We start from the raw sequence: 16,399 nt of genomic DNA, 5'->3' as shown, positions 1-16,399 counted from the left end.
CTTCCACACCAAGTGGCAATTTCCTGTTTCCATTTTGTTACCATTCTAGACACCGTTCAATGACATACTTAATTACACAAATAACAACATCTAAATAATGCATGCGAGCATGTGTAATTAAAATGCATTAATTAGTCGTACATTTGCTTTTGTGCTACATTTTCTCAACACGCACACACACACTCTCTCACACACACACAGACAAATCTAGACAATTACCTAATGTTTGGAAAATCGTTGCACTAATTAACGCAGGTCTAGACTTTGTACAACATATTTGTAATTCATGCCATTACTCAACGAATATTTTGAAAAAAAATGAAACGAAAATTGTTTTGTAGAACCGCAAGCTGTTTGAATATTTATTTGGCTTTAACTGCATTTGTGTTTTAAAATTGTTGCTTGGCATTTTCAGCGCCCCTGACATAAATACCAACCAGCAAGTTTTCACTAAACAGTTGCCAAGAGAATCGTGTCAAGTCGCATTTTGCAGCTACTATCAACCAGTTATTAAATTTCAAGTTTAATGTGCGCTAAAATGTCATTCTCATTCAGAAGTAAAGAAGTAGCTGAGGAGAAAGCTTTTTCGCTGCACTAAGCCGATTGTTTATGCACCTGACATTTAGCCTAAGCATATGTCCATGTCCATTTCCATGTCTTATGCCATACCAGGCAAAGTTCAAAGACTTTACATTTTATGGCAGCTTAAAAGATTATGAGAGACGTGTGCAAAGTTCAAAAGATAGCTTAAAAAACGAAGAAAATGAAGAAAAACTTTTTCATTGGCGTTAAAAAACTATGAAATATTTCGATATTTATAGCCAAAATGTTAATTGTTGTCTGCACTTTCACGCATATCGGTCGCTTGGGAGGGGAAGGAAAAGAGAAATTAACGAAAACATCAGTTCGGCTGCAAGTGTCAATGTACAAGGTTTACACATATGTACAAAAATATACATATATACAAGAGAGCGGCGCATGTTGGCAATTAACAGCAGTTTGTTATTGTTGTTGTCCACTCCACTCCACTCCACTCTTTTTTTTAACACCTAACACTCCAACAACTTTTTGCTTTATTTTTTTTTTCGTTCAACAATAGTCTTGGTGTTTGTGGCTTGTTGAAAAGTCCGTAAGCTACTTTTACTTATCGTTTCATTATAACGGACAACTGCCAATACACAATCACACACACACTCACACACAAACAAATATAAGCTGTGCGCTATATTTTGACATATTGCGGCTATTTGGCTAATCGTGCATGAACTCCCAGCGAAAGGTGCTTACAAATATATGCGATACACTCAGTCGCTACTGGGAGTGCAAGTAAAACGAAGAAAATTATGTTGCTGCTTTAACACAAAAGTATTAATAATAATGGAAAATACAATGTTAAAACTTACTCCACAATTTGAAAGAACGCTACCACACATATATCGCCATTAAATATTAAGAACATATTCCTATTTTGAAATTTTCTCAATTTTAACAAATCTCTTTTCCAAAGTTCTCCCAATATGCATTTGTTAAAGTATAATTTCTTCGTTTTTCTCGTTTCAAATCGTGCAATCACTTGAGGCAATTCTTCCTTTGCGCATTGATATCCACAATTAGTTTAAAGGTCGGGATCTATTGGGATTCTGTGATACGATTCTAGTATCAAATTAAGGCAAGCAATACTTATTCCTGAACGAACTTCATTGGCATGCATACTGTGCTTTTGCTTTTCCTGGAACTGAAATACTGACAAGCTTGTTGTTGCTTTGTCAGGAGGATTGGTTCTCAGTTAACTTAAGACCAAGTAAAGCACTTCACTTTGTATTACCAACTAAACACTAACTACAAGTATATTGACTTTGTTAAACGTTGTACTTATATACTTATTCTTGTACATAACTTATTATCATATTTGAGGGCGTGTCTCTTTGTTACGCTTTATATATATAGCCATCCCGCCTTCACACAGCTCTTTGAGCTTATTGTTTGTTTTATTTTTAATACAAATTTCGAATTGCAGTTTCACAAAATGAATTTTAAAAGACAATCATTCCCCTTTACTGAGAGTATTTATTTTCATTTTCTTTAAATGCGAACAAATCAAAACACAATTTTATACATAAACAAAAGCACCTGTCACCTTTAGTTCACTTTTCAATGAAAGTTTCCGTTAAGCAATTACGATTTTGCATCTTTTTTTCTGACTATATAAATGAGGCGAAAACTACACGCATTTAAAACTTTTTTACGACCACACCTTAAACAATGATATGATATATTCTCTCTTGGAAATTCATTCAAAAAAACTGGTATGCTTTCAGTTTCGTATGCATAAGTAAATATTTCTCACACCTTCCCGGCATCCTTGAGCTCAAACGACAAACAAAAGACCACAGACTGGCATTTTTCTGCAGAATTTCTTGAAATGTTAAGCGCAGCATACTCGTAAAATAAAATCAACAGTCGTCTGCCAGTCTTAAGCAAACGTCGCACATGAGCGTTGAAAACGAAAACAAAAGACTTAGGCAACGAACTCGCTTCGTCACTTTATTGCTTGTGTCTTTGGTATGTTTTTGTTGGGGTGCCTATGCGAAAATAAAATCAAATTATGATTGTTTTGCTTAACTTTAAATTATATTTATCTTCAGTATGTTTGCAGTACCTGTCAAATATCAGCTATAGTACCTGCAAGGGATTTGATCATATACAGTACTTTTTTTGAGTCGTTTAATTATTTCGAATACATATATAAAATATTTATAAAATGAAAAAGACAAGTATAAGCAAATGGCTAATAAGTACTAGATGTTCATACTGTCGAACAGCACAGGACATGACTCTATTGATTCGTCTCATCATATCTACTTACTTCGATAATAAATTGAAAATGGAGAAAACTGAATTCTGAGCTCCATCAGTCCCTAAAATATTCTCCGGTATATAAATATTAATTTAATAAAGTGCTGCAAAATGTTTTCAAGTGGCTTAAAGGGCCTTGACTTTAGAGCCATAAATGGAAACCGTGAACAGAAGCCATCTTCTCTACACTTTAATAAGCATATGCCTCTATAATGTAGCCTCGACTTAAGCCGCACGATTTTCAGCAAACCCTACATACCAATATAATCAGGCTCAAGGGCGCCCTTGTCCCCCTACTTGAGCTTAGGGCCCTAAAATTATTCACAAGCTAATTGCCGCTTATAATTGGCGCTCAAATTTCAATTTCAATTTTGATTTTTCAAGTGCACGAAATCGTGATTTCAAGCTACAAAATTATATAATGCGTTGATTTGTAAAACTGCCAAACAAAACAACGTAATGGACGGCGTTGATGCCAACTTGCAAGCTCGTATTAAGTACATATTTCTTTCGCAGTTTCCCTTGAAGAAAGCTGCCAAAATATAATCGTTCGTACATACATATATACTTATATTTTTATTATACTAAGTATAATTGAGGTCATTGGCTGGCACGTTGCCGAATATTATTCATGAACTGCACTTGGCTATAATTTTTGGCCACACTCTGCTTTGTTTTCGCCGCATTGTTGAGCAGGTTGGAGAGACCTCCATGCAGAAAAAAAAATAAACAAAGTAATAATAAAATTGGCTTTATTTTATGGACCTCTTTTGTATCGCCGTATTCAGTACAGCGCCGATTTTCAATTTGGTGTTTCAATTTGGTGTTTTTGCATTGAAACCGATAATAGGATTTCGTCTGCATATCATGTTTTTTTTCTATATCTTTTCCTTCATAGCAATGTTCAAGGTTCGTGTGCACTTTGGTGAACCGCAAAAAATTTACATAAATGATTTATGCCGCTGCTCCACACTCGACATTCGAGTACAGCATGCAGTCTGCAATTTTCCAACTCATTAGTATTTCTACATTTGCTGCACTTTGTAAGAGTTGTTGTTGTTAAACGTTTTAACCCGTTACGGGCCAAAGCGTATAAAAAACATAAATGAAAATTTTAACTCTAAAGTACTATTTCCAAATGCATTTCCCAAAATGCATATAGTGTTGTTATTATGATTATTGCTCAGTTAAAAACTAAGTAAGGCAGCTTAAATGCTTTCTAGTTATTGAAAAATATCAGGTTAACCAAATTATGCTTCGAGCTTGGTTACTTCATATTTGTTTTCTTATTTATTTTTGTTAATTTGTTTACCTGTTTTCTTCTTAGTGAATAATAAAAGGTATGTCTACTTCCAGATTAGCAGAGAAACATCTTTCATTTTTCATAATGCCTTTTCAATAAACAAACAAACAATCAGGACGGAAAATAACCAAAAAGTGTGGCTTATCCTTGGCGAAGCATTTGATGCTCAGTGGATTTCACGATTGAGTAACCGGTCCCTTAATCCCATGGAACCATTCGAAAACGAGCCTGCTGGATAACAGTTTAAGCAGATTAAATGACCTACCCTGAAGGTTTTATTTTCAAGAATCTAAAATTTGGGATTTCTTGAAATGATTTGTTTTTTTAGGACAGGTTGTACAGCAGATTTCGTTAGTTTTCCTAAGAAGAATTATAAACATACAAAAAAAAAACAAATAAACAAATCTTTCTTATTTTTGAACGGCGTCTTAAATATTTTTGAAAGTGTGATGGTATTTTTCTTTTGTTAAACATTCAATTCTATAAACTAATATTTAGCAGCAAGCATATGTTTTATAAGTTGTGTGGAAGATTAGCAATCTTAAAAAAGGTACGTTTGATAATAAATAAAACAAAAAAATATAATAAATAGGAATAAATAGATTTTAATCAGGATAATAGGGTAAGAAAATCTAACGGATTAGATATATGTACATTAACTAAGTAACTGCATATAGAAAACCAATAATCCACATTCAATTGCCGTTAGCTTCAACTAACTTTTGTGCTTAAATGGGTTAAACATTTAACGCGTGCTATTGCTGTATTGGTGGCTTGGTGGTTTTTGCAAACCAGTTAGCACTCAAAGGCCGTTCGTTTGATTTGTTTCTCTTGTTAAGAATTTGTGTTATTTTTAGCGGGCAATTCCAATAAACTGTGCATGCATTTGCAATACATACTCTTTTACGTACATTTAACAGCACAGAGTATATAATGAAAATTCGATTGCTCAAATTTAACTTTGCACTTGCTGCAGATACTATTAAATATATGGATAAACTGGTTTTGAACTGAAGTTGTTGTGGTGTTATTTAATAATCTTGATGCATTAGCTCACAGTTTATTCATTCATATAAAGATGCTGAGCACACCATACGCTTAATTACTTAATTAATCATAGTAGATATTGCCTAAGCTGCAGGTCTGCGTCCCACCTTTTTGTACATACATTCATCAAGTTTGGTTTTGTTTTAACAGCCGCCTAATATCGTCTTTAATTAAATGCCAATGCATGGCACCATCGAACCATGGTTATGGATCTTGAAGTGCGTTCCCACGTGGGTGTTCGTTGCCGGATTTATGGACATTGACTTATGGCATTTGTCTATCTCTCGCTTGGTAAGTTCAAGTTAATTTTTATGCTTTTTTCTAATTGGCATTGCCTAAGCCATAAACCCACATAACCCACATGTCTGTTTGAATGTCTATGGCAATGCCAAGTGGCGTCCAACAACAATTTATATATATTTGAACATCACATTAAGCTGACACACATTTTTTGGGGTGTAGACTGCGGTAGCCGGCACGTGGGTTAAGGGCATGAGTCATGAACACAATAATTGAGTTATTCGTGAGGAGTGTTAGTTGTTTGGTATGAACTTTAAGGCACGTTCCTTAGGAAATAAATGAGCACAATACCTTTTTACGCTAAGACTGCAGAGCGCGAACAAACAAAAAAAGAACGCCCACAAATTTAATTAGCAGGAAGTGCTAATTGTCTGGATATGTCGCTAATGAAGAGGCCACGTTTCGTCTGTCTGAAGTACTTTCTAACAATTATTTAACTCTTTAAGGTTTTATGGTATTTGAATTCTTTGTTATGTTTAATAAAAAATGTTTTAATAATGTATTTTTAATTGTTTTCACATTTTTTATTTTTTGTTCTATATTAAAACTCCATACATACATCAACATTTGACTTGGAAGCAAAGAAAAAAGTATTATAGTAGCTACCGTTGATTTGATTTGTAAACTAAACCAATCTTTTTCTAAAGAAAAATGAAACGGACAAAGAAATTTGTATTGCCTTTTCCAAATGGATTAAATTAATTTAAAGCAGTAGCGCAAAAGTAAACCAAATAACCAAATAGTAAACACCCTTACTCTCTTTACTTTGAAACGCACCTTCTTTCAAAAAAGTTATTATTCGCTTTTTATTATTTAACAAAAAAATATTTCATAGCACATAATAACAATAAATCATATGGCGGCTTATAGTCAGTTGTAACAGCATGAAGCGTTCTTAAGTTGTTTATGTTAATCAAGTTTGCTGTCTAAGTCTTTTGTTTCAAGTTTTTTGCTTTTTAAAGAATTCCCACCATATATGCAGGCATTCAAAATAAAAAGAAGCAGTACTTATTTGCAGAGATCTCAGCATTTCCAATGCCCTACACAGCGGCGGCCCCCACACAAGATCGTTGCCTAAGTCTTTTGTTTACGACAGCCATTCACCTTTATACATAAGTAAGCGGTGCCACACTTTCAAATCAACCTGAGCGTGTTGTGTGGCCTGCTTTAGACCACTTTATCAAATCATCGGCCACAACAGCAACAACAACGCCAACAACAAATGAAACAGTACAAAAACACGTCTAACAGCGCAAGAATAATGAAACTTTATGAGTTCAGAGCCATCAATGCTGATTAAAATCACAGTTGTGGGCAACGTGACGCGTTCGATGTGCAACTGACATTCAACTCAAAAAACACACACACACACAGAAAATTACATTAAACTAATTATAAAATGTTACAACGAACGGACGGAATTGTTGATTCGTTGTTAATTAAAGAAGCATTAACCCAATCTAGAGCTGTCGATAGCGTGTCAACATAAATATTTTCATGGCTCATTTGCTGAAAACTGCCAAAACAAAAATAATAATTTCAACATGGAAATTATTTCCGTTACAAGAAGAAGGAGGAGAAGAAATTGATAAATAAAAAGCTCTTCACTTGGACTTTGATGTGCCGCATAGTTAACAAAAGTAATTCAACAGGAAACTCGGCAGAGTAGCGCCAGCCAAGCGTTTGAAACTCAAACCCAAATTTGTATTTAAAGAAATTACCAAAAATATCGAAAGAAAAAATTTCTTCTTACCACATGGTGCGCTCCATTTAAGCAAAAAGCTATAATTATTAGAGACATGCTATCAAGATGTATAAGAGGTGGGGGAAGGGGGGAGCAGGGTGAGCGGTTGGGCGTTAATTGGTAACACAAAATGACGCATGAGCAGAACATTAGTCTTGAGGAGTGACAGACAGTGGGCCAACACGAGCTTTTTATCGGATAAATTATAAATGGATTTATTCAACATAAAAAAGTAAGCAGGCTGCCAATATGTTTAAGCATACAAGCTATAAAGCTTCAGTTCTTTATTACAATTTTACAATTGAAATAACAATTTTTATAACTTCTGTCTCTCTTTCTGTCTGTGTGTTTCTTTGTCTGCTGTTTGACCATTAGCCGGTCTGGATGAAGTCTATCCAACTATCAATTGTCTGCCTATTCCCAGATTTATGTCTTTGCCTGTACGGCTGCCTGATGATTGACTGTCCTTCTGTCCTTTATTTGTCTGCCAGCACACTGCAAGATGAAAATATATTCTCAAATCACATTTCCCCCTAACTAAAAAGTTAAACTTTTTCCAATGATCCAATCAGCAGCAAGTTTCTTTCAGTTCTGAAAGCTATTGTGGGCTCCACGACCACTGTGCGATATCTTGGGTAAGAACATTTGATTAAGGCCAGCGCCTAGAACCGTCAAAGTGTGAGTTTAAAGTGTCGGGGAACTGGCTATTATTTTTCTAGCTGCCTATTTTTTTAGATTTTAACTCACCAGCAGCATCCAATTTGTTGGCGTTGCTCGTCTCTGCCTCTGTGGTGGTAGAAGTCGTTGAACTCGACTCGCTGCTATTGCTTTGTTCTATGCCAATTGCTGTTGTTGTTGTTACTGCTGCAGCAGCCACCTCTGTTGTTGTTTCGAAAGCTATGGCTGTTGCTGGCATTAGGGTGGTGACTGCAACATCCTCGCCTGCAGGCGCAGACGCCGCGCGCTCGATTTGAATGCCAAACAGCAATAATCCACAGAGGCTGGCCAGACAGAGCCAAAGTTGTTTTGGTTGCTTTGCTGCTCTTCTTCTTTTGTTAGCTTGCATTTTGATTTACAATTTTGAACTTTTTGAAGTTTTTTCTTTTGCACTTTAAGGTAATTTATAATAATCTCCTGTGGGAAAAAATTGACACAAATTATTGTTGTTATTTTTTAACAGTTTCGCGGCACATTTCTTCTTCTTTTTTGTATTTGCACAAAAATTCAGCGCGCTTTGAATTTTTCTGTTGTTTCACTTTCGGCACGTTTTGTGGTCTGTGTTTGACATTTGTTTGGAGTTTGTTACTTTTTTATTTAGCGGTTTTTATTCGATTTTTTTTTTTTTTGGTAATACAAAACGCTGCCATTTCCGTTGAAAGTTGTTGTGCATGTGCTTCGAAAGGTTGCATATTTATTTGAGTTATTAGCAATTTTTTTGAGAGCATTATTTTTCAAAAGAGAGAGAGTTTGCGTGAGACATCTATCTAAACCGAGTCAATGTGCGTTCTTAAAACGAATGAAGCTCTTAGAAGGCAGAACAAAAAAATGCAAAAAAAAAATACTTCAAGCTGTCAGATCGCTGCTGAAATTGTCGGACCCATTTGTTGCTTGGTTTTAAGAAACCACTCAACAAAAAAAACCTATTTATTAACTAAACTTAAAGAAGCTTAATCCGTATTGGTAATATTCTTTTAAAATAAAAAATCGATTCGAAAGTTTTTAAATTATTGAATAAAAATCTTGGGTTGCATCTAAGTGAAATTTTCTTAGAATACTCATTATTATTATTTCTCATAAACAATTATTTGGCTGCAATTGTTAGTTGGTTGGGAGGTGTGGCTTTCTATCCCTACACAATTGATAGCACGGCTTTGCGGAAGCTTACATGCCAGAAAAGTGGCAGTCAATTGGGGCCCTGCTTATATAATTGTTGAATTATAATTGTATTCAGCTATTAATCGAGAAAGCAATATTGCTGCAAAGATTAAATAGCAATATGTTTGCTTTAAGAAAAGGTTAATAAACGAATGAATGTGTGAACAACTATCTTTAAAGCAAATGTTTTTCAAAAACATTTTTGAAAATGAAATTATTTTTAGCGATTTATAAAAAGATTACACAAAACTGATTAATAAAAACTCTTTTAAAGGCAAATAATTTGAATTTAAATTATTTTAATTTGAAACTAAAAGGATCGTAGAAACTTAAGTCGAGAGCTAATGTGTTGTATGTGCCGTTTAGGCTGACATTCGATTTGAATTATAATCAACTATTAATTAGAGGACGTTAGAATGATATTAGAAGCAAATATTGCTGTTAAGATTATATAGAAAAAAGTTAGATTTGCCCAATAATATTTGTTGCCCAAAGTTGGGCCAAAAACAGATTAAGGCCGATATTCTATATTATTGCCAATACAAGAAAGAAACTTAAGGCATTGTAAATTAATTAATAGCTTAAGCTGAGCTCTTCGTTTTTAAGCAAACTTCTGTGCAATAGGTATATAATTTTTGCCAACTCCTCACAATGCTGTACGATTGGGAAAAATAAAAGTAAGTCAGAAGACAACCTTTGCTACAGCCAAAGAAGAAATATGCTTAAAGCCAAAGCGCATGCAATTCGTTGCTACAACAATAATAACAGTAGCAAACCTTAGACCCAAATTACAGCGGCAAACAAACAAAAAAAAATGTAAAAAAAAGATGCAAAACTATTTGAACCGGTTCCGCAAAATACGAAAAAAAACTATTGTAATGCAATTGCTGGCTGGTTGGCATTTCTGTAGCCGGGACTAGAAAACCGCAACTGCAGCTGAGCTTTTGGCGGTTAGTGTTGGCCAAGTTTCGAGCAGTTTTGGTTTATTATAAATTTGAAAACAATGCTTGGTTCGTCTGTGACGGTTCACACATAAGTTGGTCGCTGCAATTGCTTTGTTTTAATTCATTTCTTTTAACATTTTATTGCCGTTATTGCCAATGATGTCATTGTAAAAGCTTAAGAGCAACAAGTCTGGCCATTTGTACTGACATTTCACATTTCACATTTCACTCTCACTCCTTTTATGTATGAAATGGCAGTACGAAAACAAAACCAACAACAACAAACACCAAACACACCAAACCGACAGCCAAGTGTGTATGAAAAACTTGTTTTTGTTGTTTTTTCCTTTCCTTCGTTTTTGTATTTTCAATGGAATTTTTTCACTGCATGTTTCACTTCTTTGCTTTAGCTTGTTAGTAGCCGTTGTTGCTGTTGTTGTTGTTAGTCGGCACAAATCTGTTCAATAAGAAAGCGACGCTTTGCATATAAACACACAGATGCACAGTTTAAATAAAAAACAACAACAACAACATAATTTTGCTTTCGTTTAGCTTTCTGTCGCTGCTCTTTTGCACTAACCCCGGTCCCAAGAAGGTTTTGGGCCACGTTTGACAATTTTTAACACAGACACAAGTTCACTGCTTCCTCTTTTTCTTTTCTGCGTGTCTAGCGCACTCGTCAACCGCTTCGGCTGAGGCACGTCTACCAACTGAGCGGGCAGCCTGCTCGACTAGGCCGTGGTTGTTTCAGTCTCAGTTTCGATCAGTGTTGTCAATTTAGCCATTTTGCCCGCCAATTCTGCCGACTGCGGGAAATGCTGTCAACTTGATGTTGGCAGAATTTGAAGCGTTTCGTGATAGTTCAGCTTGCTTTTTCAAAGAACTAATAACCAATATACCTAAGAATGAAAAAATACTGTACTACAAAATGATGACTGTGTTATTTATGCTCAAAAGTACATATTTCCTAGATTTTAAAAAATTAACAAAAAAAAACAAAATAAATTGAAATGGGCTCATAAGATTTAAAATAAAGTGCAGAAAATGTAATTGCCTTTTTTTATTTTTCTCCAATATGTATATCGAAATTTTATTTAAAATAACCAATTTGGAAAAATCCAAAGGTTCTTTAAGAAAACATTGGGGCCGTAGACTATATTTTTAACATCAAATATACAAGTATATTAAATCTCAAAGAAAATTATAAACTCTTTTACCAATGAAACAGAAGAAATGGCGAAGTTAAAGTGTTTAGCTTTTTAATGAGAATGAAAACAACGAAAACGTAAAATAAATTTATACCACTTATAAATATGAAGGCTCTTACCGCAAATTACGCAATTGCAGAGCTTACTTTATAGACATTATATTACTACTATGTTTTTAGCTCTTTTTAGCTTGCTTCAATTGCTGATCTGGCTTTTTCAGGCAGTCAGAGATCGACAACACTGGTTTTGATTTCACCACAACGCAAGAGGCTGCTTGCCGGCCGCCACGTTTGCATAGCTCCGACAGGTTTCTCCACAGTGTTGAGTTTCAGCTGACAGCTGAGCGCATAGATTTCTGCGAGAGAGACAGAAAGAGTGAGTGCGCGGCTTTGTGCTCACTGAGCATGGCTTGACATAATAGTCGGCTTGGCTCAGGTGTGTGTATAAGTGTGTGTGTGTGTGTGTGGGTGTGCGTCACGCGAAATACGTTAGAAGCTGTTGGTTTTTTGAATTTCAAGCCAATTGAGTTCAATTTTTTGGTTCAGTTTGGAAGTCATTTCTTGACAAATGAACTCAACGCGTGAACTATTTGAACCAAGCCAATGACTATTCGCCATGTAGTGTGACGGCTCAACGGTTTATTCAACAAGAAGTCATTGAAAGGCTAAGCAATCGAGCTGACAGTCATTGTCGCTGACGCCCACAGTTTGTCTGTGAAATAACCAAACATCTTATCAAAAATGTGTACATACCTATATACATACACTCAGAAAAATGAATTCTTTCCAATCAAGAAACATATTATCAGTGTTCTATTATAAAGAATAGAATAGAAATAAATATCTCCAATATTTAAGAGTTGAACATACTTTTTGTATATTTTTAAAAATGTTATTCATATACTAACGTCAGAGTTTAAAAAAAAAACACACAAAATATATCAGAACAAATTTTCTATTTATATTTTCTGGACTTAAAAAATACTTCCTAAAGCTCATTTAATATTATAAAATAAACACTTGTTTTGAGAAAAAAAAAGGAGTCTGGACATACACGTATAAAGCAACCAAACATTTTAACTTATCATCAACAAAAAGTTTCGTAAAGTTTCGTCAATAAATTGCCATTAAGATTCCTATTTCGGTTCGTTTTTCTTACTGTATGTATGAAGTATGTGAAGAAGGCTATGACTGCTTATTGAACTCTTGCCCAAGCCATGATGAATCAATAACACATCTCATTGAAGACGCGCCCCGAACACCACTTACTTCTTGGGCAAGTCTAATCAATCATAAATTAACGACAGAATTCCATAAAAGTCATACCAACCACAACAAAAATGAAGTATAATAAAACTTCAACATAACAACCATAAAAAAAAATAGCTCTTAGGTGCTGCTGCTCTTTCAAAAGAAAAAAATGCAAAAATGCGCTTTTGGTATTGCACAAACCTTTATAAGGTGCACAAAAACGTGTGGATGTGTGTATGTGTGGTGCATTGTTTTCAGTTGGAAGTTGTTGCCCGATCTATGAGCTTTGTGAGTTTGCCATTGAGTGGAGCTCTTGTTGCATGTGGCACAACGAAAACTATAACGCTTGCATTTGGCACGCAACTTCTTTATTGCGGCAATGCTCGAAAAACAACAAAAACAAAAACTTCATAATCATATGCAGGGCACCAAACAACCGCTTGGAATTGAACAGCTGCTGCCACATGACCAGTTGACGCTATATAATCAAATATTTATAATACTCGGATCACCTTTTCATCACAACAAGCATAAAAAGTCGCAATGTTCGTTGCAGCAAACAAAAGACTTAGGCAACAAACTTGCCCGTCGGTTGGCAGATTTTTTTCACACTGTCGCTCCAGAATATTAAAAATTGTGTGCTAAGCATAAAATAACTATAAATAATATTTAATGCATGCCTTACACTATGCGACAAAAAATTAATTAATACATTATAAATAAATAACAACATTTTAACAAGTGCCGACTTTTTAATATTTTTGTTAATAGTAATATATTTCCAACTAATTCTTTAAAACTTTAATATTATTTCTTATCTAGTTTCACTTTTATTGTATAATATTTAAAAGAAATAATATGCTGCTTAGGGAAAAATCAAATAGTGAAATAATCTGCTGCTTAGTGAAAACTTATTTTTATCGTATTAAAAACAAAAATAAAGCACTTAAAATCGTGCATTCAAGTGTTATGTGAAGGCCATGTGCATTGTTTTATAGCCACCGTTATTTTTCATGCTATATTTTTTGGCAAAGTTAAATTCACAGGCCGTCCCATTGAGTCATTAAATATTCAAAGAAATGTCGGCTAAAAGCCAAACAAAATAACAAAATTCTCTGCTCTCGCACCTCTGCAGCTTATGACATCATTCCCGTGAATGTTTATTGCTTATAAGCATTACTTCTTTGCCAGATCTCTGCCCTCTTCTGATTTATCAGTGAACGCATATCGCAGCCAGACAACAACAAAAAAAGATGAAGCGCATTGCGGCACTTTGAAATCATTTCATTAGCTGTTTAAATTTTAACGGGCGCAGGTATTTAAGTAAACATATGTGTACACTATATATATATATATATAAATATCTGAGCAACTTTTGCAGACCCCGGGCAACAACCATAACAGCCACAACAACAAGAAATGAGCGACGACCGGTGTCGTTGTCTGCGACAGTAACTGCGCCTGCGCGCCGGCTTTCGTGCGCTTTTGTTTGTTTTACATAAATATATGTATATGAGCACAAGTTATATACAATTTATGTACAGTCATATGCAGTATATGTGTATGTATACTGCATTTAAATGCATGCGACGCGCTTGTATTGCATTTGTTTTCGACTGCTTTACTTTTACTTTCATATACAACTGGTTGTTGCAGCCTGTCGCGCATTTTTCTTCTTATTTTATTGTTGTTGTTGTTGCTGTCGCTATTTGTTTTTGTTGTACTGGGAAGTGTGTGTGCACACCCGTTGAGTATCGCTTGGTGTTGCTTTTGCCTTTGGTGTCACAGCCAGTCCAAGAAGCACAACGAAATTGTTTGTAAAGTGATTGTCAATCATTTTTTGTGGCATGTCGCTTAACCGCCTTAACAACAACTAAAGCAACAACTGTAACCACAACCGGCATAATAGTAATGGTAGCAAACACAATAACAACAATAACAGCAGCTGCTACACATTTGGTAGCCAGATCGGCTGGCCATATTATTTGTCTTTGTTGGCTCAATTAAGGCAGTTCATGTTTTAATGTTGTTTATATAGATTTTGTTAAGCTTGAATGTGTGCCGAATACGTATCGCACACACGCACACAAAAGCACACACACATACTTACACTTAACTTTTGTTAAAGGAAAAACAAAAATTATTATTAATGTAAGACCCGTAGCGTAGAAACGCACACAAAGGAACACACATATGTATACTTATACAAATTATTGTTAAACTAAGACTCTTAAAAATAAGAATGCTTCGTATATTATACTTTATTATTATTATTCTTTAATTTGTAGAAAATTACAAATATATATAAATTATATGTCCTATTATCTTTTTTAAATAAAAAGCAAAATTTATTGGAACTCGAGGTCTAGCCTAATCTTAAGTTTGTGGGAGTTTATTCAAAAGAACGTCATGCGAAATTTCTCTTCATAACTGAGATTTTGAAGGATCTCTCCGTTAGGAAGCATTTGCAATGAATTTTCTCTCCGGAATCCGATAGTTATTTAAGTGCAACAAACTTTTCTGTAAACTGCAATTTCTAAAGCATTCAATTCTGCCCTAATCTCTCGTAAGTGGCAAACTATTCAACGGCTTTATCGCCCATTATAATCTAATATTTGTTTTCATCTTTTATTAATCACCATTTATTTTGCTTTATTCAACTTTAATCATCAATACAAAACAAACAATAAAAGCTATTCCAATCAAAAAACTCAACAAAAAAACACACACAATACACCGTTAAAGATTGACGTAACCATCAGTTTTGGAGGCACATTGCAAAGCAAATTAGTTAAACGATTTTAATGACCAAATAGGAAAAAAAAACTAAGCTAAATTAAAGCGTGCAGCGTTTTCTGCTTTTGAAATAGAAAAGAGGCCAGTGAGTTTTTATAGGAAAAGTGTACTCACATTCCATGAACGAGTGAGTAGAAAAAATAAAGAGATTTCATGGCTAGACAGCATCTTAATTTTTGAATGCATGAAGACATCAAATGACATTTTTTGTAAGTACGCGTGTTTTATATTTGGTTTGCGCTTTTATGTAACAACAACATTTAACCAATGGCTATGTGGATTATACGGCAGGAAATTCAATTAGGGAAATCATTTAAATTAGCTTACAATTCGCCAACTTTCCCTTTCGGCTAACAACTCACACCTAACCACCAAAAACAGCTCAATGTCGTGCCACTCTGACTAAAAAGAAAAGACGAATCAATGTTAATGAATGCCATAGTTTTGTTTGTTTGTTTGTTTGTTTTTTTTTCTGGTAAATGCATTTGCACAATAGTTGCAAATGGCCTGAACAAACAAAATACAAATTACTTCCTAATATATGTGTACACATTTGTTAAACAAAATCGTCTCACATTTGCTTTGAAACTCGTTTTTATACCCTTAAAGAGTATACAAAGAAATGCATAAAATGTGTTATAGGCAACAGAAGTATAGGTCTGAACGACAATATCTTTCGAACTATGAACACAAAATTGTTATCGTAAAGTTGTCCTATTTATAGACATTACTCATTTATTACAAAACCTACTTAGAACAGATTTGTCGTTTATCAGTATTTTATGATGCCACACCAAAAATATATTTTAGAACTGCTTTAAAAACGATAGCTGCAGTCCTTATTGAATAAATTTTGTTTACAACAATATCTCAATTTTGTGTTTTTATAAACCCACACTATTCTTAAAAGTCTCAACAAAATCGGTCTACTATAGCCGCATTGTAGAGTGTATTAAATAGTCTGGCGTGTGAGTCTAGCTTTTCTTAATTTGCTTTCTTTATTTTGTTGACACTTGACCCTGACTCTGCGAGTGCTCTCTAAACTGATTTGCACATCAATATATGTCCCAATAGTT

At 34.5% G+C, this 16,399-nt stretch overlaps 1 protein-coding gene across 1 annotated transcript in view; it reads right to left on the bottom strand.

The window, feature by feature from the left end:
- LOC115623645 (putative epidermal cell surface receptor) overlaps positions 1-8,185 on the bottom strand; it is a 28,625-nt gene extending 20,440 nt beyond the window's left edge. Inside the window, 1 exon segment of the mRNA XM_030518091.1 lies at positions 7,998-8,185. Within this exon segment, the coding sequence (XP_030373951.1) occupies positions 7,998-8,166 (169 nt within the window). The 5' untranslated portion in view covers positions 8,167-8,185.
- Between the last annotated feature and the right edge of the window lie 8,214 nt (positions 8,186-16,399).

This window comes from Scaptodrosophila lebanonensis, unplaced genomic scaffold (genome assembly GCF_003285725.1).
Source record: "Scaptodrosophila lebanonensis strain 11010-0011.00,11010-0021.00 unplaced genomic scaffold, SlebRS2 tig00000053-arrow-pilon, whole genome shotgun sequence".
NCBI classification, from domain to species: Eukaryota; Metazoa; Arthropoda; class Insecta; order Diptera; family Drosophilidae; genus Scaptodrosophila; species Scaptodrosophila lebanonensis.
The sequence above is the reverse complement of the archived record's forward strand: the minus strand, read 5'-3'. Positions and strand labels throughout refer to the sequence as shown.